Source organism: Kogia breviceps, chromosome 9 (assembly GCF_026419965.1).
Source record: "Kogia breviceps isolate mKogBre1 chromosome 9, mKogBre1 haplotype 1, whole genome shotgun sequence".
NCBI lineage: Eukaryota > Metazoa > Chordata > Mammalia > Artiodactyla > Physeteridae > Kogia > Kogia breviceps.
The window spans coordinates 23,373,438-23,395,957 of NC_081318.1; the positions used below are offsets into that span (position 1 = coordinate 23,373,438).

Genomic DNA, 22,520 nt, shown 5'->3' on the forward strand with positions numbered 1-22,520 from the left:
CTTCTAGTACTATGCTGAATAGAAGTGGCTAAAGTGTGCATCTTTGTCTTGTTCCTGATCTTATAGAGTTTTGAAAAGTTTTCAGTCTTTGAACATTGAATATGATGCTCATTGTGGGGTTTTCATATGTAGTCTTTACTACGTTGAGACAGTTTCCTTCTTTACCTAGTTTGTTGAGTGTCTTTATCATGAAAGGGTGATAGCTTTTGTCAATGCTTTTCTGCATCAATTGAGATATTTATGTGGTTTTCCCCCCTTTATTCTGTTAATGTGGTACATTACATTGTTTGATTTTTGTATGTTGAGCCACCCTTGCATTTCAGGAATAAATCCCACTTGGTCATGGTGTATAATTCTTTAATATACTGTTGAATTCAGTTTGCTACTATTTTTTGAAGTTTTTTTTTTCCATTAGTATTCATAAGGGATATTGGTCTGTAGGGTTTTTTTTTTCCTTGTAGTATCTTTGTCTGCCTTTGGTATCAGGGTAATCTTGGCCTCATAGAATGAATTTGGAAATGTTTCCTCCTCCTTTTCAATTTTTGGGATGAATTTGAGAAGGATTGGTGTTAATTCTTCTTTAAATGTTTGGTAGAATTCACCAGTAAAGCCATCTGATCCTGGGCGTTTCTTTGTTGGGAAGTTTTTGATTACTGATTTAGTCTGTTCGCTAAATATAATAAAATATAGTCTATTCAGATTTTCTGTTTCTTCTGGATTCAGTCTTGGTACATTGTATGTTTCTAGGAATTTGTCCATTTCATCTGGATTATCCAGTTTGTTGGTGTACAGTTCATAGTATTTCCTGTAATCTTTTTTATTTCTGTAAAGTTAGTAGTAATGTCCCCACCTTCGTTTCTTTTCTTTTTGCTTGGTTAAAGTCTAGATAAAGGTTTGTCAATTTTTTTGATCTTTTTGAAGAATGAAATCATGGTTTTTCTGTGTTCTATTTTATTTATCTTTGCTCTAATCTTTATTATTTGCTTCCCTATGCTAGCTTTGGGCTTAGTTTTTTCTTTTTTTCTAGTTCCTTAAGGTATAAAGTTAGGTTGTTGATTTGAGATAATTTTTCTTTTTTTAGTTTAAGTGTATATGTATAGCTATAAATTTCCCTCTTGGTCCTGTTTCACTGCATCTTACAAGTTTTGGTGTGTTGTATTTCCATTTTCATTTGTCTTAAAATATTTTCTAATTTCCCTTCTTTGGCCCATTGGTTGTTTAAGAATTGATATTAATTTTTACATATTTGTGAATTTTCCAGGTTTCCTTCTGTTAATTTCTAGTTGCATTTCATTTTTGATTGGAAAACATACTTTCTGTGATTTCAGTCTTTCTGCATTTATTAAGACTTATTTTGTGGCCTAACATCTGGTCTATCCTGGAGAAGTTTCAGCCTTTTTGAGGTACATTTCCTGTTTCCTGCACTGGGTCCAAGCTGAAAATCTGGACTATTTTCCAGGCTCCCTCTTCCTTGGCAGGCTCTGAATTCTACTTTTCATCTCCCCAGTCTTGTGTGACTGCCCAAATCTCTTCAGCTTTTTAGCCTCTTGTCTTCTACTTTCAAACAGGCAAATGCCTTGTGGAGAAAGGTGGAGCCATATATTAGGCTGAACTCTCTGGAATCTGTGGCCTCATGTTCTAGATGTCTTGGTAGTTCTGATGTCTTCAAACAAGTTCTTTTTGATATTTAATCAATTTTTTTCACTTTTCTTGGATGGAAAATTGGTGTACAGCCAGCTAGTGTGGTCAAAACAAAGTGAAACACTTGATGAATGCTAAGAACGCTAAGGCTTCAGGTGTAAAACTAATCCCTGTATGTTAAAAAGCTTCACTATGCTTTCCAAAAAAAAAAGTGTAATTTAAATTTTTACAAAAAGGATTTTATATCATCTGCATCTTTGTTTTTTAAATGTATATCTTGGAAATACTTCCATATTAGGACTACAAATCTATATTTATTTTAAAGGACATGTTAAAAAATACTAAGACATCATCAAAGGTGCTTAAAAAAGAAATCTTTGCATCCCTACGCCAAAGTTAACAGTTCCACAGAAGGAAATATTTGTTTTGTTTTGTTTTGTTTAGACTTTTGGTTCTGCGCTTCATTTTTGAGATCTTTACTTTTAAGGAGATAGAAATGTTTGTCAGAAATACAGATAATAAGAATGATATAATTGGTATTTTTTGCTAGTTTCTGCCATTCAAATTAAAACACAACATGACATGGTACAATCAATGAACTTTTTCACAAGGGTTCTGACCTGGTGGGTTGACAGTTAGATTTCACTAGGGAGAAAGACTTCATACTAGTTTAATTTAATAGGCAATATTGAGTTTTGCTTGTTTTGTTCTATTGTTTTTTAAACACAGATACAGAAAAACCACACAAAACAAATGTATAACTTGGTGAATTAAGGTACGTCTTTGAGTGTCTTTTAATCTGCAGGTTCTTTCTCTCCCTGTTGTGTTGAGGAATCTGGGCCTTTTGACCTGTTGAGTTTCCTACAGTCTTGATTTTGTTGATTACATAGTTAGGATGCAGTTCTGCTTTCCTCGTTATTTCCTGCAAATTGCCTGCTAGATCCAGAGGCTTAATGAGATGCAGATTTGATCCTCTTGTCCTTGTGGTGATGAATTTGAGGAAATTTTTGAGCAAGGCTCTGTGAATGATTCTGCTCCAAGAGGCATCCATTTGGTGGATGGGTGGTCTGGAGGTTCTAAGATGGCTTTACTTACATGCTTGACACTCTGGTAGGAATGGCTGGAAGGCTTGACTTAACTGGGCTCCACTTGCTTTCCATGTAGTATTAGATCTCTTTACATTGTCTCTCCAGCAAAGTCTCCAAGTTGTCTCTCTACTAGAGTAGTCAGAGTTCTTAATGGTAAGTGTTAAAGAATTTGTGGACATATATTAAAACCACAGTAACCAATGAATATTTTGGGGAGATAGTTTGTTGTATTTTATCATTTATCCATGAATCTTGCTTGTAGCAGTGATTTCTGGTGTGTTCTAATGGTGGTGATTTTCTATTTCCCTCATTCCTTCCACATTTATTAACTAGCATTCTTCTGTTAAAAAAGATGTCTTATATCCTGCAAATAACCTCTCCCCAGTTATTTATTCAGTTGTTATTCACATCAGTATGGACTCATGGATATTGTTTTGTTTTTGAATTATAATCCAATACTGTCATAATCTGTTACTCCCAGGTTTTCTAGTTTAGGCCATTGGGAGCTTTTTCAGTTGGCTCCTATGTCCTTTGGACTTTAGGCTAGTTTTAATTTATTTATTTATTTATAATTTTTATTTATTATTTTTGGCTATGTTGGGTCTTCATTGCTGTGCATGGGCTTTCTCTAGTTGCCATGAGCAGGGGCTACTCATGGTTGCGGTGTGCAGGCTTCTCACTGCAGTGGCTTATCTTGTTGCGGAGCGTGACTCTAGGTGCACAGGCTTCAGTAGTTGTGGCTCGTGGGTTCTAGAGCGCAGGCTTAGTAGCTGTGGTGCACAGGCTTAGTTGCTCCGCATCTGGACCAGGGCTCGAACCCATGTCCCCTGCATTGGCAGGCGGATTCTTAACCACTGTGCCACCAGGGAAGCTCCTAGGCTAGTTTTTAAAATGTTTTTCTGGCCTACTTTCTTTGTAAGCATGCTATTCTGCTCATTATCCGCACCCGCCCCCAGTTGCTATATATATGGCATTTGAGCTCAATGGCTTTTTTCTTGTGAAATTAGTTTTTTGAACTTTTGGAAGGAGGCATAGTTAAGGATAGTATTTCCAACTTCATAGAGCTTCCTTTTCTCTTGTTTTCAGATAGTATTTACAGATATGGTGGTTTGATTTCTAAGATTTCCGAGCTTTGTTATTACCTTCTCCTTTTTTTCCTTTGTCTCTGTTGTACTCATCCTGTATAGTATTGACTTTTCACAGCAGTTTCTCCTCAGTTTGGGGCCCTGCCCTGGGTTTTCAGTTTTAAGAGTGTATAGAGGCTAGATTGTTCCATCTCCTTAGACCTTATATAGGCCTCTTTAACTCATTTGCTTTTGGATTGGGCAAAACCTTTTCTGTTTTCATCAACAGTCTTCAGATTGGTTCCCTGTGCTTTCTAGTGAATACCTGTTGACTCTTTTGGTATTCTCTGCTCTTAGATCCATTAGATACCCTATTGTTTCCCTCTACTTCTACCTTTTACTGAAGTTGAAACAGGTCTTACAGATGTCACTGGTTTGTCCCCATCCATTTATATTTTGGTGCTCCTGGAGATAACTAGATAATACCTAGTTATGTTGTAAATGTCCGTAGTGCTTTGGTTTTGCTCTTTAATTGCTCTGTTTTTATGAGGACATTTATGGTGATTCCAAGGCTGCTTATTTGCTATTATTTTTTAAAATATCAATTTGAGGGAGGTATATTTTGATGACATATTAAATCGTAGATGTGCTTGGGTTACTGGTTAGATAATGAATGGTTAAAAACTGGTGCTTGGAAGATTTTTTGTGACAGTATGCTAGGGGTAAAAAGTACAAAAAATTAATAATACATTTTATCTGGAAGGAAGTTAATGTTTCATGCTTGTTTTTTTCACCAACTTATTACTTGATTAAAGCTAAGTTTTATGTCAATAGACATATCATTGTGAGTTTTAGAGTCTCTTTTCAGTTTACTTTGGGAGCTCATACAGGCCATTTCCTTGACTTGCCATTTATCTTTGGAAAGATCTTGAAGAATCATTGTGTATTACTTGTGAAGTGCTCTATCTTCATAAGAAATTGAGTAGGTAAATCTCTGTGATCTTTCTTTACAGTTGGCTCTGTTCCTGAATTGGGATTGAAAAAGATTTTCAGTCCATTATTAACAGCCCATTTTAGCCTGCTCCCACTCCCCTGAAGAGGCAGTTTGGTATAGAATTGGATTAGAATTTATCACTTGTTAATTAGTTGCCTACTTTATACTGCATGAGTTTGTTCTGAAAGTTATCTTTCAAAATAAGGCTTTGTTTCATAACTGTGACTAGCTGTTAGAGACCAAATTCTGTGCTTTTGTTCTATTTATTATTTCCATAGATGCTCCTGTGGAAATGATTTTAGTAGTATATACAGCACGTGCCAAATATAAAAACATTAGAAAATAATTGAAGTATGTGAAATAGTTTTTGTACTGTTTTAGTCAGGAACTAAAGATTGAAATGTAGGCCTATTGAGACCATTATGAAATATATTCTCCTATTTATAGATATATTAAAATAGCTTCCAGACTCAATTCTTAGAGTGAACAAAAGCTTAATTATTTTAAGTGGAAAAGAGAAGAAACATCCAACCTATAGATTAGGGTTGGAAGCTATACGGTGACATTTTAGTTTTAGTAGAAACCTTTGGGACATTTTTCTTTATACTCTCCCCCCTACACAATAATTCTAGTCAGCAAGATTAGATCTGTTTATTCAGTTGATAACTCTCATGCCTTCCTACAATCAGAAGATTTTAGGTAATACTTTTGTTGAGCACGGTCTATAAATATATACTGTGGTTTGAAGTTTTGGCTGAATTAGTGGGCAATTCAGCTTGTCAGATTTTTCTTTCATTATACTTTGGTCTAAATAAGTTTGTATATGTATTGAGGTTGTATGGCATAAACGTTGTTTAGAAAAGTAGTTTTTAGGACTTTTTTTTTGTCTGATCTACTTTCAGGTTCATGCATGGGAGATTTCAGACCAATTGTTACAGATCCGGCAAGATGTGGAATCATGCTATTTTGCTGCACAGACCATGAAAATGAAGATTCAGACCTCATTTTATGAGCTCCCCACAGACTCTCATGCCTCTTTACGGGACTCATTACTAACTCATATCCAGAACTTGAAAGACTTGTCACCTGTCATTGTAACTCAGGTAAATCCTATGCTTCTCATTAGGAAAATTTGTAAGACCATTTGGATTTATCAAGTTAATTTTGACTGACATTGCTTGCTAGCCCATGTGAAGTGATGTTAACTTTTTTACAGACTCATTGCGATATTCTTATAAGTGAATAGAAAGTGAATATTTAAATCTTTGTATTCATCTTAGAATTCATTTGATGCCAAACTAACTTGAATACCAAAAAGTGGGGGAGGTCTCACACACACACACACACACACACACACACACACACACACACACACACACACACACAGCCCGCTGTTAAAATTGTAGATGGTAAAGTACTGTCCTGGGTCAGAGGTCTACATACCTGTCTTTTAAAAAAATCCTTTCTAGACTGATTGGCTAGTAAAAGTCTCATGAATAAAGTGGTGAACTAGAGCATCTGGCCTTTCCATCTTAGGTAAGGGAAATACATTAGAAAGGAAAACTGGAAGCTTCAGTGAGTACATACTCACATGTGTTCTCTGCCTGGCATAGAAGTGTCCTTGAAGGGGAAGTAGGCTTTTGCATAAGCCTTCAAGATAAGACATGAAGAGAAGGGAAGTGGCAATCCATTACTTGAGGAGTGAGTCAAAGGGCTGACTTTGTCAGTAGCTTTGGCATTTTGGCAGAGTATAATTTATATGTCCATGAAGTTCTATGGTATTGCCAAATAAAAGTAAGTATTGGTATATTCTGAGGAAAATCTGTCCTTTCTGACTTCTTTTTGTTATTTTTTTGATTTGGTTTTTCATTTTTAAAGGTTAACTTTTAAATCCCAGCAATTTGTAGTTAACCCAGAAGAATTTACATGATATGTAGCTGTGGGGGTGAGAAGGAGGGCGGTGTCACAGTCTTAGTTGTCATATTGTTTGGAAGAAATTTAGTTTCTTTGCTTTCCAGTTAATATTGATGCTAACTCTATTTCTGTTCATCTGTCTATTCGTTTATTTAATCTCTTCTTACTCAGCTGGCTTTAGCAATAGCAGACCTTGCTCTACAGATGCCTTCCTGGAAGGGATGTGTACAAACATTGGTAGAAAAGTAAGTAACTTGTATTGACTGTATGCTAGCGTTTACCATTAACCTACACAGAGAAATATGTTAGCAATAGCTAGACATTTGGACTAATCCCGCCAAACTCTTAACGTAGAATTATTTATCAACTTTTGTTACATTAAAAGAAAATCATTTAAAATTTAAATACTACAGAAATATGTCATGTGGGACTTAAAAGAACTTCATAGTTTACACGCACACACACACGCTTCTTGAATTAACTACAACAATGTATTTCATTGCCTTGTGGATCACTCCCACTGTCATATCAGTGGTTTTTATAGAAACATTGTCAGAATGTTTCAGATTATATTAAATTGAAAGTTGTTATGAGTATACATTCTTACTAATTGGGGTTTATTTCATGTCTATAAAAGGGACAGTATTATTTTTAGATATATGGAGCTTGCTGCTTTGAGTTACGTATTTCCTCATGGTCTTGGCAAGAATCTTGATATTTGCTTGCATTTTGGCATTTGGTTAGGAAATTATTTTTGAGCAAAGTGGATGTCCTTTTTACCACCAACTATAGTGTGTCATTAAAACCTTTACGTGGATAATTTATTTTTTGTTTTAAGAAACTTTTTATTAATAATGTTAATATATGCTCTTTGAAAAAATTCTAGCAGTATGGAAGCTTTCAAAGTAAAAAGTAAATACCTTCCCCTCTTCCTATTCCTGTATTTTATAAGTAACCACTATTGGTGATTGACTATATAGCCCTCTAGACTTCCCTTTAAGCATTTTAAAATAAATAAGTGCATATATATTAATATGCATACACGTATGTATTTTTTTCAGTTTTATGTAAAAATATGTTTCATATCCTTTTTTTTGCTTAATACATTGTGGACATCTCACGTTATGACATAGGTACTTGTTATAATGGTTGTATATGTTCCATTGTATGATATCTGTAACCTTTTTTATTCTGTCTATTTATGGAGGACCTTTATATTTTTCCAGTATTTTTGCTGTTATAAAAAAATACTTGTGCATATACATCTGCATGTGTATGTGAGATTTTTCTGACAGATAAATTTCTGGAAGTGGAATTGCTGGGTCAAAGATTATTATGCAAGTTGAAATTTTGATTTCTAGATATCTTTCCAAAAAAGTATATCTATTTTTCTCCCCTTTAACAGTAGTGAGAATTCTACTTTTGTTGTTGTGGTTGTTCTGATGGCTGTTGGTATCTTATGTGATTGTGTGGGGCTGTGATTGTGAGTGTGGTGCACATTCTGAATAACTTATATCTCTCCTCTTTTCTTTCCTAGATATAGCAATGATGTAACTTCTCTGCCTTTTCTGCTGGAGATCCTTACAGTGTTACCTGAAGAAGTACATAGTCGTTCCTTACGAATTGGAGCTAACCGGCGTACAGAAATTATAGAAGATTTGGCCTTCTATTCTAGTACAGTGGTATCTCTATTGGTGAGTATGATTGAAATACTGAGTTGCTGCCTAGGGGCAAAAAGCCTTGGTGGTTATTTAGTAATTCAAATGCACTATTGTGAAATAGCTTTCTTAGCAAAATTTGACAATGATAATACGGTGGCATTTATATAATACTTTACAGTTAAAAAGTACTTTCAGAAGCTGTACTTTTTGAGCTTCTAAGTAATGCTTTGAGGGTGGTGTTCTCTCCATTTTATGAATGAGAAACAGGCTTTAGAGTGACACCACTGCTAATTCAGAGTTTGAACTCAGGTCTTCTGATTACATGTCCCTTGCTTTTCTGCTTCTTCATGCCACCGACTGTAGGCACTTGATCAAGGACTGTGCTAAGGGAAGTGTGTATAAATTTACTTTAGGAAAGGATCCTCTCTAAGTGATGAATTGAGATTTTTTGATAGGGTGGTGGTACAGGACTTTACTTGACCTTTGAGCCGTATCACAATTATAGATTAGCTAATACTACACCATCCTTTAAAAAAGAGTTAATTTTTGATTAGGTGGAAATTTTAATGCCCTAGACCAGGGTAGGTAAATTTATGGTCCATGGGCTGGTTACCTATTTCTGTAAATAAAGTTTTATTAGAACACAGTCATGCCCATTCAGTTACACATTGTCTGTGTCCATAATTTTGGGCTAAAACAGCAGAATTGAACAGTTTTCAGAGGCCATATGGTCTGCAAAGCCTAAAATATTTACTGTCTGGTCCTTTATAGAAAAATTTTGCTGATTTCTGAACTACTAGATGGTATTAAATTGATTATCTAGCTCTCATCTCATTTTTAGGTCTTTATAGTCCAGCTCAATTTTCTCAACAGTGTGGTTTATAATAGGTTATTTTTCAGTAATGTGTTTCAGTACTTCAGCATCATAGAACTTTTTATTTGAAAAAACAAAATTTTGTTTAAAATTGTGTTCAGTTTGGTGTTAGAAATTCATTGGAAACTTTTTTAAGTTAAATGTATTTTTCAATTAACCATTTATTTTAAAGAAATAATGTAATAGAAAATTAGCAAATGTAGATAAGCAAATTACATTCAAACCACCTGGGATCACACTATTTATTAATCCTTTAGCACATATCCTCTGTGAACATATATACAGATTTTGAAAATCCAAATGAAAATATGTTCTACCTACCCTTCTGCAGCCTGCTTTTCCAGTCATCCAGCTTCATCTTTCTATTTCAGTAAGTTTTTATATCATCTAATAAATACCTAAACCATATTCACATTTCCTGAGTTGGTCCTAAAATAGCATTTACAGCATATTTCCAAATCAGTATCCAGTCTAGAACCATACCTTGTATCAAATTATTATGACTTAATCACAGTCCCTCTTCTCCTTCTTTTTCAAAATGACATTGATTTGTTGAAGAGATTGGACTAGTTTTATAAAGCATCTTCTTACCTCCTGGATTTTCTGTTGCCTTGTCTTTGTTTCATTTAATTTGTTTTTCTATTCTTTGTAATTCCTCTAATTGGAAGTTATATCTAAAGCAACCCTACTGGTAGGCATTCCTCAAGAGAATTAAGCCTCAAATGCCCTAAGGCACCCATTGTTTGTAATGAATTTTCTCCTGTATACCATCCATAGGATGATTGAGAAAATAGGCACTCAGATCATTTTCTGCAGGAATTAATTCTTTCCCAGAACCCTGGTAAGAAAGACTGAAAGGTTTGATGGATTAATTTTAAAAGGTTAAACATTTTTGGCCAGAAAACGTGTTAGATACTTCATGCTGCAGTTTATCAGAAGTTATACTTTTTGGTTGACCTTCTGTTAGTGATGCTAGGATTGACTGGATTAGGATGATGATAGTCTGATTCTTCCATTTATAAAGTTTGTTTCCCCCCTTGTATAATAATGCAGTTTGTACAAATGTTAAATTCTAGTTTATAATCCTTGCCTTAAGAATTTCATTGTGATTTGCAAAGTAATGTTTTGGTAATTTTGTCTTTCCTTCTACATATATATTAGCATTCTTCTGAGTACCCACTAGAAAGGCAGGATGAATCTTAACTTTTAAATTTCCTGTTTTCAATATAAGGGTTTTGTTTTAAAGATGCCTTAAATTTTACTTTTTTGGGCTTCCCTGGTGGCGCAGTGGTTGAGAGTCTGCCTGCTGATGCAGGGGACATGGGTTCGTGCCCTGGTCCAGGAAGATCCCACATGCCATGGAATGGCTAGGCCCGTGAGCCATGGCCGCTGAGCCTGCGCGTCTGGAGCCTGCGTAATGCAAAAAAAAAAAAAAAAAAAAGAAAAGGGAAAAAAAAGTTCCTTTTTTTCCCTGGCTTTCTCTTTATGCTGTATTATAGACCCGTGGATTTTCATTGATTCAGGATGTCTGCTTAAGTTATTCTTCTGATGCTTTAAATGTTGTAACTTTGGCTACTGGAGCACTTCTTTACTTCCTAACAGAAAAAGATGACTAGTATTCATCTAGTTACTTTCATGCCCCAGATCTAGAATCCTTAGTTCCTTTTAGTATCAGTTTGGGTCCAGTCAGGAGAGAGAAACCACTTAGTAATTTGTTGGGGCTTTTTAATATAAAGAATGTTTAACTATAACAGGCATCTATAGTAATGAGGGCTTGTCTAGTAAGAGGTAAAGAGAGCTCTAAAGAATATAGAAATAAAACAGATACAAGGAGCAGTCATTAACTCCAAGGCTGAGATAGAGTTTCCAAGGAAGGAAGAGTTCACCTCCCTCCCAGGACTGAGATTCAGACCCTGTTGGTGATGGTATAGCTATGGTAAAGAAGTCATTGTGGTGCTGCATGCCGCTGAAAATCTGTCCTCAAGCTTGCTGGAACTCTGCTTTCCAGGAAGCCCAAGAAAGTTGTTAGGGAAGGTGTCTCACCAGAGGCATTCTGCCACAAAATCACCTGGGCGTGGGAGTGCCAGGGGAAGCTGCTGGCTACTGTGCACTGTAGGCACTGGAGAATTTAAGTGCACTGAATCTGGTGCTGGAGAAGAAGTTGCACATTTCTTAGGAGCCAGAAGCACTTTGCTATAAAACTGTTAGGGGTGAGGGAGGGAGCTGCTGGAGAAACTGCTGGTCAGTTCACTGCAAGAGCTGGCACCAGAGGAGCTAGGAGTCTGGGGCTGAAGAAGCTGCATATTCTTTTTTTAAAAATTTATTTATTTATTTATTTATTTGGTTTTGGCTGTGTTGGGTCTTTGTTGCTGCATGCGGGCTTTCTTTAGTTGCAGCGAGTGGGGGCTACTCTTCTTTGTGGTGTGTGGGCTTCTCATTGCCTTGGCTTCTCTTGTTGCGGAGCACAGGCTCTAGGAGCATGGGCTTCAGTAGTTGTGGCATGCGGGCTCAGTAGTTGTGGTGCACGGGCTTAGTTGCTCTGCGGCATGTGGGATCTTCCCAGACCGGGGCTCAAACCCGTGTCCCCCTGCACTGGGAGGTGGATTCTTAACCACTGTGCCACCAGGGAAGCCCTCCATATGTACTCTTTTACGTACATTTAAACTCCAGTACAGTGGTGTAACAAGCAAATAGGAAATATGCAGAGCTACTACAGCCCTCACATATATATTGATTAACAAGGTTATAATTGGTATCGATGGCTTTCTTCTTCCACAACTCATTTCATCTTTTCTCTGCTGCTATAGGCTGAATATTTGTGTGTCCAAACCCCCCTCGCCCCAGGAAATTCATATGTTGAAAGCAAATCCCCAAGGTGATGGTATTGGAGATGTGGCCTTTGGGAGGTGATTAGGTCATGACAGTGGAGCTCTCATGAATGGGATTAGTGCCCATATAAAAGAGGCCCCAGAGAACTCCCTTCTCCTTTATGCCATGTGAAGACACAGTAAAAAGACAGTTGTTTGTGAACCAAGAAGCAGGTCCTCACCAGACACTGGTACCTTGATCTTGGTCTTCCAGTCTCCAGAACTGTGAGAAAGATTTCTATTGTTTATAGGCCACCTATTCTGTGTTATTCTGTTAATAGCAGCCTGAATGGACTGAGACATCTGCCCTAGCCAGAAGCTCAGATGCTTGGGGTTCTTTACTCTGTGAAGTGACCCAAGGCTTCATTCCCCAAGAGTCTGAGCCCTCAATCATCCTGCCTTTGTGGATTGTTGCTTCTGTAGTTTTCCATTAACTTTTTGGGTGTGGAAGTACTAAGAGGCTCCCTAGAAAATCCTCTGGGTTACAGACCTGGAGCTCCTTGCTTTGATTATATAGAAGCAACACAGTTTTTCCTTGGTAATTGGGATCTGTCACTCCAGCCTGTAAAGTTCCTGTTGGTTCAGTGGCATAAGAAGCCCAAATTGTCCAGGTGGTAGTCTTATCTTCCAGTTCACTGGAATTATTTCTGTGTTTCTTGATAGAAGTATTCCTTCTTTGGGCCCAAGATCTCCAAACCAGTAGAGCTCAAAGTTGCTGTACTTACTTTACTCTGATATGAGTTTCTTGATTAGCTATGAAACCATGATGGTTGCATGTGGTATTCTGTGAGTCCATGAATGATAGTGCTGACAGAAACATTACAAGCAGAGAAGACAGCTCTATATCCAGAATATGGGTCTAATCCTCTGGACAAATCTCTGCTTCCTCCATGATGGAAGTCCAATATAATCAATGAATGTGGTCCCCATGGGGGATGTGCCACTGGGGACTAAGTGTTGGTCTCTGCTGTTGATAGGTTTGACACTCATCAGCAGTGTTTACCAGTTAAGCCTTGGTAGTTGGAAATCCATGTTAACTCCATGTTTAGCCTATATTCCTGCTACTATGGCTCCTTTGTTTATGAGCCCACTGAGCAAGCACTGGGTGTCTAGGGAAGGAGGCTGACATCATAGAGTTTGTCATTTTGTCCATCTATCGTTGGGAGATTCCTTTATAGTGGATGCCCTTTGGTGGGTATTCACATAGGGCAGATATATCATCACAGGCTGTGCCCATTTAAATATCATTCATAACGCATATATGTAGAACCTAGAAGAATGGTACAGATGAACCGGTTTGCAGGGCAGAAATAGAGACATAGATGTAGAGAACAAACGTATGGACACCAAGGGGGGAAAGTTGCGGGTGGGGGTGGTGGTGGTGGGGTGAATTGGGAGGTTGGAATTGACATGTATACACTAATATGTATAAAATGGATAACTAATAAGAACCTGCTGTATAAAAAAATAAATTCAAAAATTCAAAAAATATATCATTCATATACATCTTCCTCAGACTTCCTTGTCACCAATCTTCCAATCCTGTTTCTACCAAATCCCTGATCATCCATCCAAATGATTGACAAATGTCCATGAATAAGTGGAGATCCATATTTCTGGTCATCTCTCACTCCAGACATGGTGGACAGCCATGTGTATTGCTTGAAGATATTCTCACTAGGAGGGTTTTCCTTCAGCACTGGCCTTCACTAAAGCCCCTGAGTGGGCCTGTAATGCTGCAGCTGTCTACCCTCAGGTGGTACCAGCATATTATGCAGAGCCATCTGTAATCCAGGCTTGAATTTTTTCTTCTTCAGTTATCTGGTTTGTAAGGAACACCCCAGGAGGCCACAGGCATGGATTGAAGGGGATGAATCAATGCAAGAAGAGGTGGTGTCAAAGGAACCTGAGCCACCTACTCATGCAACGTTTTTGTAGCTTCCAAACCTTCCCGTACTCAGTCTCCTTATATCATTTCCATTTGATGACAAATTGCTGCTATGCATGCCCAACCTTATGGCTAGGTAGTTCAGACAACTTAGTTCATGATGGGAACCTCAGGTGTTGATGAGATTGGTGTCCTATGGATAAGGCCTACCAAGGCCCAGTAGCAAACCAGAAGCTGCTTCTCAAAAGGAAAATAGTTACCTGCAGAAGAGAGCATAGATTTGTTCCAAAATCCTAGGTATTTGCACTACGATATTCCTATTGGTACTTCCCAGAGGCTCCATATACTCATTAAATCCAGAATCTCAAGGAAGTACACTCGTATCAATGAGTTTGGCTCAATCTAGTGTTATATTCCAGCCTTCCTTGGTCTAACACCTTTAGAATACACTCCTGCATGTTTCCCAGCTTTCTTCAGACACATATAAGCAAAGTTTTACAGTTCTCTTGGTGTATAAGTTATTTCCTCCTGCATGTACCTGTTCCCCTAGAACCTTCTGAGATTTGACCCTAGTTATGAGTGGTACAGGGGATGGTTGTGGTAGGTATTAAAGAGATTGGGCATCCTCTTTCAAGGCATCTGTCTCACATGGGGTTTTTACAGGGCTTTCAAGCTGAGGAAGGCTGATCTCAGACACTGGAAGGCAGGCCACTTTTATTGGTAAGGTAGACTTGGGGTTTCAGGATTATCAGTTTCATTAGGGTCCAACCAGATGTCTCCATTCCATGCATCAGAAGTCCATTCTTTACCAGTCAATTTCAGAACTTTCACATGAGAAACTCGGTGAGACTTATAAATTCTACTGTTGTTTGTAATTCAGCAAGCCACACAATTAAACTTTGTATATGAGTTCCAGCAGTATTAGCCCTGCAGCTACAAAAAATAAGAGCTTTATTTGGAGCTGCTGTGGAAGCTGTCTAGTTCTCAGACTGTGACTTGAGTTGGGTTAACCGACCCGAGCTTGTCATTTTTTGTAAGCACTCAAGTGAACTAAAAAAAATGCAGTAGCCACTGTAGTCCTTACAGTCATCATTACTGCCACGATGGGCAAGTGCAGTTAGCCATTGGACTTGACTTAGCACTTTATCACAATTGGCAACAGGTGTTAGCTTGATTCATCATCATGAAATATGAAAAATATATCCTTGTGGTACTTAATAAGGTCTATAATTCTGTCATGTAGCTTGTCATGTTATAGAACCTAGAGCGTGAAATTACAAGCAGAGAAATTAGTCCACAGTTACCAAGAAAAATAGGTGTTTGGCTGTAATAGATACCAAAGGCTTCTTAGAACCTTTTCATTCAGTTCCCCCACGTTCTCGTTAATGGTTCTATTCTATCTTATTTTCTTGTCAGTATTATACTTTTGTGGTCTATTCAAATGGACTTATTCCTAAACATTGTATTGAACTTTATAATTTTTTAAAATATTATTCTTCTTGCTCTTAAACTGAGCCTGGCATCTAATTTTTTTCTTCATTTATTCTCCATTTCGTTAATTCAAGATCTATTATTATTTACCTCTGCTATATTTTTACTGGTGAGCTCTTCTGGTATTTATCTTTTAGCTTTTGAGGTCTTAACTTTAGTAAGAGACAAGAGTCTTTAATAATACAGTTCTCAAAGAGAAACTGAAGGCATCTCTTAGTTCTGAGGCTTTGTGGTGAGTGTTTGATTTAATTAATAGAATTTCTTCTCTTCAGAACAGCTAGTTTTAGATGTAAGGTTTTTCCAAAATTCTGTCTTAAGTTTGAGTCAGTAGTTAGAATGTATAATCAAGTCCTTCCATTTGTAAACATCACGCCTTATTAAAATTGAAATGTCATTCAGGAAGCATAAAGGCCAAGCAATTGTGTCATGAGTTTATAGCAAGAGCTTCAAAGATTTAGATGTGTGTGTTTGTTGTTGGGTATGTGGTTGCCATGCACTTACTTGAATCTTTTCTTTTTTCTTCATTCATTTCAGTTCAGTTCAGTGTAATTCAAACTAATTAATAAGTATGTAATTATTATCGCTTGATACTACAAACATAGGGGGAACATGGCTACTTGGAAGTGTAATTCTCAGCATTTAGATCATTATGGGATTACATACCACTACCCCGCCCCATGCATCCTAAATGCCATGGCAGTTATGATACTTGTAATCCATTGCCTGCAAAAGTTATTTTTAAACATTCTTTTTTAAAAAAATTATTTATTTATTTATTGTTGGCTGTGTTGGGTCTTCGTTGCTGTGCACAGGCTTTCTCTAGTTGCAGCGAGTGGGGGCTACTCTTTGTTGTGGTGCACGGGTTTCTCATTGTGGTGGCTTCTCTTGTTGCAGAGCACGGGCTCTAGGTGCACAGGCTTCAGTAGTTGTGGTGCACGGACTCAGTAGTTGTGGCTCACAGGCTTAGTTGCTCCACAGCATGTGGGATCTTCCTGGACCAGGGATCAAACCCGTGTCCCCTGCATTGGCAGGCAGATTCTCAACCACTGCGCCACCAGGGAAGTGCCTATTTTTAAACATTCTTTATCCAGAAAGAGTTGCATTACACCTTACTTTGGAAAAAGTATACATCACAAAAACAGTTTACAAAGAGAAACAATGGTGAGTTTTAGTCTGACTTTTCATTTTATCTTTTATAAACTATCATATTTATAGTAATATCACTTTCTGTGGACGGTATATTTGCTAGAGTATTCCGATGCTGAAGCTGAAATACCAGCTTTTCATGAAGCAATTATACAGTAATACAACTAGCTTATTTCTACTCTATAAAATCGAGTGTATGGGCTTCCCTGGTGGTGCAGTGGTTGCGAGTCCGCCTGCCAATGCAGGGGACATGGGTTCATGCCCTGGTCCAGGAAGATCCCATGTGCCGCGGAGCGGCTGTGCCCGTGAGCTATGGCTGCTGAGCCTGCATGTCTGGAGCCTGTGCTCCGCAACGGGAGAGGCCACAACAGTGAGAGGCCCACGTACACCACACACACACACACACACACACACACACACACACACACACACACACACAGAGAAATTGAGTGTATAGATGTGTTATTTATTTTATTAATTTTTATTGAGATATAATTGATTTACAATATTAGTTTCAAGTGTACAACATAGTGATTCAGAATTTTTATAGATTATACTCCATTTAAAGTTATTGTAAAATATTGGCTATATTTCCTGTGCTGTACGATATATGCTTATTGCTTATTTATTTTATACATAGTAGTTTGTACCTCTTAATCCCCTACCCTTATCTTCCCCCCTCTCCTCTTCCCCTCTCCCCACTGGTGACCACTACTTTGTTCTCTGTGAGTCTGTTTGTTTTGATATATTCATTTGTTTGTTTCAGTTTTTAGATTCCACATATAAGTGATAACATACAATATTTTTCTTTCCTATTTCACTAAGCATAATACCCTCCTCTCCAGGTCCATCCATGGTTGTTTCACATGACAAATTTCATTCTTTTTCATGGCTGAGATAATGAGTATTACTTTAAAGACAATTCTATTGATAAGATTACATTAATGCAGACGTTGGATCTAAGAAATATACTGATAATAGTTTCTGAAACATATCTATCTTTGAACCAGTCTGTTACCTCTCTGTACCTCAGTTTCCCAGTTGAGAAAGTGGAGATAATAATAGTACATACCTATACAGTTTTAGTGGGGATTAAGTGAATTAAGAGTGATGAGACAGGGCTTCCCTGGTGGCGCAGTGGTTAAGGATCCTCCTGCCAGTGCAGGGGACCCGGGTTCGAGCCCTGGTCTGGGAAGATCCCATATGCCATGGAGCAACTAAGCCCATGTGCCACAACTGCTGAGCCTGCGCTCTAGAGCTGTGAGCCACAGCTGCTGAGCCCGCGTACCACAACTAGTGAAGCCCACACACCTAGAGCCTGTGCTCCTCTACAAGAGAAGCCACCGCAATGAGAAGCCTGTGCACTGCAATGAAGAGTAGATCCCACTTGCCACAACTAGAGAAAGCCTGCGCACAGCAGTGGAGACCCAACGCAGCCAAAAATAAATAAATTAATTAATTTAAAAAAAAAGAGTGATGAGACAGTGTCTGGCAATTAGAAAGCACTTTTAATTGTTAGCTGTTATTGTTATCCTTCTCATCATTACACCTGTAAGGTGATTGTAATAATATTTTAAATATAAAGATTGACATCATTTGTTGTAACTTTTTTTTCTTCTTTTCAGATGACTTGTGTAGAAAAAGCAGGAACAGATGAGAAAATGCTTATGAAGGTCTTTCGCTGTTTGGGAAGTTGGTTTAACTTAGGAGTTTTGGATAGTAACTTCATGGCTAACAATAAGTTATTAGCACTCCTTTTTGAGGTTTTGGTAAGTAATGGCTTTGTTTATGAAATAGTTTTTGTTTGTTTCTGGCACATAGTCACTTAGGGTAACCGCCCTACTGGGATATAAGAGTGTTTCCAGAGTTTTGCGGAGTGAGTAGAAAGTGTATGGTAAGAAAGCAACACTGTCTGTTCCTTGTTGCCAAGTACCAAATTAAGATATTAGTTTTAGTGTTCAGAATAAAATGTAGTTAGGTTTAAGAGGAAAGCAGTCTTATATGTAGATATGTATAGATCAATGATTTACATATTAAAATTCAAGTAACAAAAAACCATTGGTCTCTTTTTCTTATTTTAAAAGTATTAAGTTGTGTGTTTCTAATAATGGCCATTGGGTGTTTGAGACAATTACAAATCAGAATATTATCTTTGTAATTGAGGTAGTTTACTTAAACATCAGGGTATGTATAGGATGAATTTTGGGTTTTTGAGATCAGAAGTAATGTATTTCTATATACTTGTGCATTTGTTCCTTAAACTTTAAAAGTAACAATGCCTAGTAATACATTCCTCTGTCTTGGTAGGCAAAGAGTAAGTGAGTGCTTAGAATAAGACTAGTTTTTAGAACAAGAAACAGCAATACCTCAAGCACAAATGTTAAACAGGTCTTTGGAGGTGGGTGTGACTTTGTCTGTTTCTCCCTGATGGTTTTCCTTCCATGAACACATATTAGTATGGAAACTCTGTGTTTCCATACTGGTTGTATGCTGGTGCACTATAATTTAGAAGATTTAGCATGATACTAGATTGATATCACTGTGAATTAAAGAAAGAAAAGGAAAACACATTCTTCAAGGAGACATTTTTGGTATTGTACTGTTGTTCGTGTATTTTTGCTGTCATTCTTGGATCAGAAGCTAAAATTCAGGAAACTTAGGATGCTAATAATCGTTTTGCTAATCATTATCTTTGTCTCCATGTCTATTGATGCCATACGTCAATAATGGTAATTTTGATTCTCATCTCACCAAGTTGTGTGAAGAGTGGTCAGTATTAAAAAATTCAGGTCCCACTTTTGTTTAAAAAGTGTGTAAATAAGTTTACATATGAATGGAGGACAGTGTAGAATACACTTCAAACTTAAAACAGTGGTGACTCTTGGGAACTGAGATTGGGGTAAGGAACAAGCTAAGTAGTGTGCTAGGGTTATATTGTCTTCTCTACTGATCCAGTGTTAGGTCCTGTTACTTAAGAGTGTTTCTAGAGTCAGGGTCAAATGTATTCTCGTTCTTAAATTTTTTTCAGCGGTTTGAAATCATGCCACATAAAACGAAATATTGTAGTTTGCTTTATGCTTGGACCACGACCTTATTATATAACTTTTCCCCTATAGTTCTTTTTTAAAAAATATTTTTAAAATAATACTTGATAGGACTTCCCTGGTGGTGCAGTGATTGAGAGTCCGCCTGCCGATGCAGGGGACGCAGGTTCGTGCCCCGGTCTGGGAACATCCCACATGCCGTGGAGCAGCTAAGCCCGTGAGCCATGGCTGCTGAGCCTGCGCGTCTGGAGCCTGTGCTCCGCAACGGGAGAGGCCACAACAGTGAGAGGCCCGCGTACCGCAAAAAATAATAATAATAATAATACTTGATATATATAAAAGAATAAATTTGAACATTTAACTTTTGAAACATAGTTAATACAGTGAATATTTTTGAATTCACTGCCACTCAATCTAAGAATAACCTAATGAATAATTTTTGTCTTTGTGCTTTCCCAACCCTGGTTTTATAGCTCCCTGCTCTCCCCTGCAGAGATTCTAAATGTCCTTGTTTTTTTTATTATTCACAGAAGACCAATATGCCTTCACTAAATTTATCCAACCTCTCAACTGTACTGTCCTGAATAGAAACCCTGGAGGCCTCCCTCCTTGAACCTTCTAATAGTCTCTAATTTGTGTCAGTTGCTCGTTTGATCTGCTCCCCAGCTGTCATCCTGGGACTTCTTTACTCTTCTTCTGGATTAGTTTAACCTTTTTTTTTTTGACCTACCTCAAATACCTTCCTCAGAAGGATATGTGGAAAATAAATATTGAGTTTTTGCATGCATTCCTGAGAAATGTTTTTATTTCATTCTTAATCAATGATTTAGCTAGGTATAGAGTTCTAGGTTCACTATTCTTTTTCTTCAAAATTTCTAAGACCTTGCTTTCTTATATACTGGCAGGCATCATTGCTAATGAGAAGGTGGATAAACTGATTTTTGCTCCTTTCTGAGTTACATTCTCCTCTCTTCCCCAGAAGCTTTAAGAATCTCTATTTAACCTTAGTATTCTGAAATAGCACAATGATGTGTTGATACTTGTTGGACCCTTTCATTTTAAATAGTATTTGAATATCAGAAAAAAAGATGGAGAAAATTTCCATAGACTAAAATAGGGCAGGGAACACATGGAATTCCATTTGGAGGGACTGGTATGGAAGAAAATATGAATTTTAGAAGTCATATGACCATGATTGAGGTACAAAAAGGCTGATTTGCTTGGCATGTAAAGAAATAATAGTCAGAAATAGGAAGATTGATGGATGTTGTCTCGTTGAAGGCCATGACTATTAGGCTGTTACGTATTTAAATAAAGTACATGTTCAGAAACAGGCTATAATTGCTTTCCTGTTACTTGGATTACAGCTTAATGATCAAACTTCTTACTTCCCTACTCCTGCTACCTCCCAGCAACAGGATAAGACCTCATCCAACCTACATGAAGCTGCTTCAGACTGCGTATGCTCAGCTCTGTATGCCATTGAGAATGTGGAAACCAACTTGCCATTAGCCATGCAACTTTTTCAAGGAGTCCTGACATTGGAGACTGCCTATCATATGGCTGTGGCACGTGAAGATTTAGATAAGTGAGTAATTATTAAAGGCAGTAGACCTGGATTCATATACAGTCTGGTGTTCTTTTAAGTCACCTTTTATTATTTATCCTTTGTGATTCTTCGTGACTCTGTGTAAATATATACATTGCATCCTCAAGATGCTCTGCTATTCTCACCTGAACCAAGAATGGCAAATCAAATGCAGAGGGAGAGGTTGTGATCATGGAGAGTAGTAAGTTTTTGCACTTAAAAGGGCAAGGCTCGGGGCTTCCCTGGTGGCGCAGTGGTTGAGAATCCGCCTGCCGATGCAGGAGACACGGGTTCGTGCCCTGGTCCGGGAAGATCCCACATGCCACGGAGCAACTAAGCCCGTGAGCCATGGCCGCTAGGCCTGCGCGTCCGGAGCCTGTGCTCCGCAACGGGAGAGGCCACAACAGTGAGAGGCCCGCATACCACAAAAAAAAAAAAAAAAAAAAAAAAAAAAAAAAAAAAAAAAAAAAAAAGGGCAAGGCTCTAAGAATTAGGGATGACCTTTGAAGTATCAAATGTGATTTGATGGGAATTTTATTCAGATGTTTTAATAATTGAGAATTTTAACTGACTTATGAGTCATTTGCTTATATGTATAAAAGTATGTGATTTAAGGAAAGATGTTTGTTATGGAAATTGTGATACAACATAGCAAATAATCACTACATGTCCCTTAGGCTGAGGATTGCTTTTATTTATTTGATTAACCGTGTCTGAGTATGTACACATAATATCCAGATTTCTGACTTGATGTTCTCATTCCTCTTTCATTTACAGAGTTCTGAATTACTGCCGTATTTTCACCGAACTGTGTGAAACTTTTCTTGAAAAAATTGTTTGTACTCCAGGCCAAGGCCTTGGGGACCTACGAACTCTAGAACTGCTTCTTATCTGTGCAGGACACCCTCAATATGAGGTAGTGTTTATTCTATGCTAATGCCATTATTTTCCAAGTTGTATATCATATATTATCTGCATTCCATTTTCTCCTGTCCAGCTTTTTATTTGTGGGAAATTGTAGTTTTATTTTTAATTAATGTGATGGGGAGTTTCCTCTGTTGTGAATTTTTTTAAAAATATATATTTGGGCTTTGGCTTTGATTCTCTTCTGTTTTCCTGCTTGGTTAGCTGGGCTGACTGGTATAGGAACCTGTTAGAAAAAAAGCCTTTTACTTTTCCACTGAGGCCCCCTCTCTAGCGTCAGTTATTCTTTAGAGCTTTATAGCTAAAGAAAACATACCAAATCTTAACTATACCTCC

The 22,520-nt window shown here is 37.5% G+C and overlaps 1 protein-coding gene across 2 annotated transcripts in view; it reads left to right on the top strand.

Moving 5' to 3' along the window:
* Nucleotides 1-22,520, top strand: part of TNPO3 (transportin 3) — an 83,633-nt gene that overhangs the window by 21,853 nt on the left and 39,260 nt on the right. For both annotated transcript variants that reach the window (XM_059074429.2, XM_067042212.1), the window contains 6 exons: nucleotides 5,690-5,890; nucleotides 6,873-6,946; nucleotides 8,239-8,395; nucleotides 18,254-18,397; nucleotides 21,085-21,260; nucleotides 22,038-22,176. In XM_059074429.2, coding sequence (XP_058930412.1) covers nucleotides 5,690-5,890; nucleotides 6,873-6,946; nucleotides 8,239-8,395; nucleotides 18,254-18,397; nucleotides 21,085-21,260; nucleotides 22,038-22,176 — 891 coding nt within the window. The remainder of the gene's footprint in view (nucleotides 1-5,689; nucleotides 5,891-6,872; nucleotides 6,947-8,238; nucleotides 8,396-18,253; nucleotides 18,398-21,084; nucleotides 21,261-22,037; nucleotides 22,177-22,520) is intronic.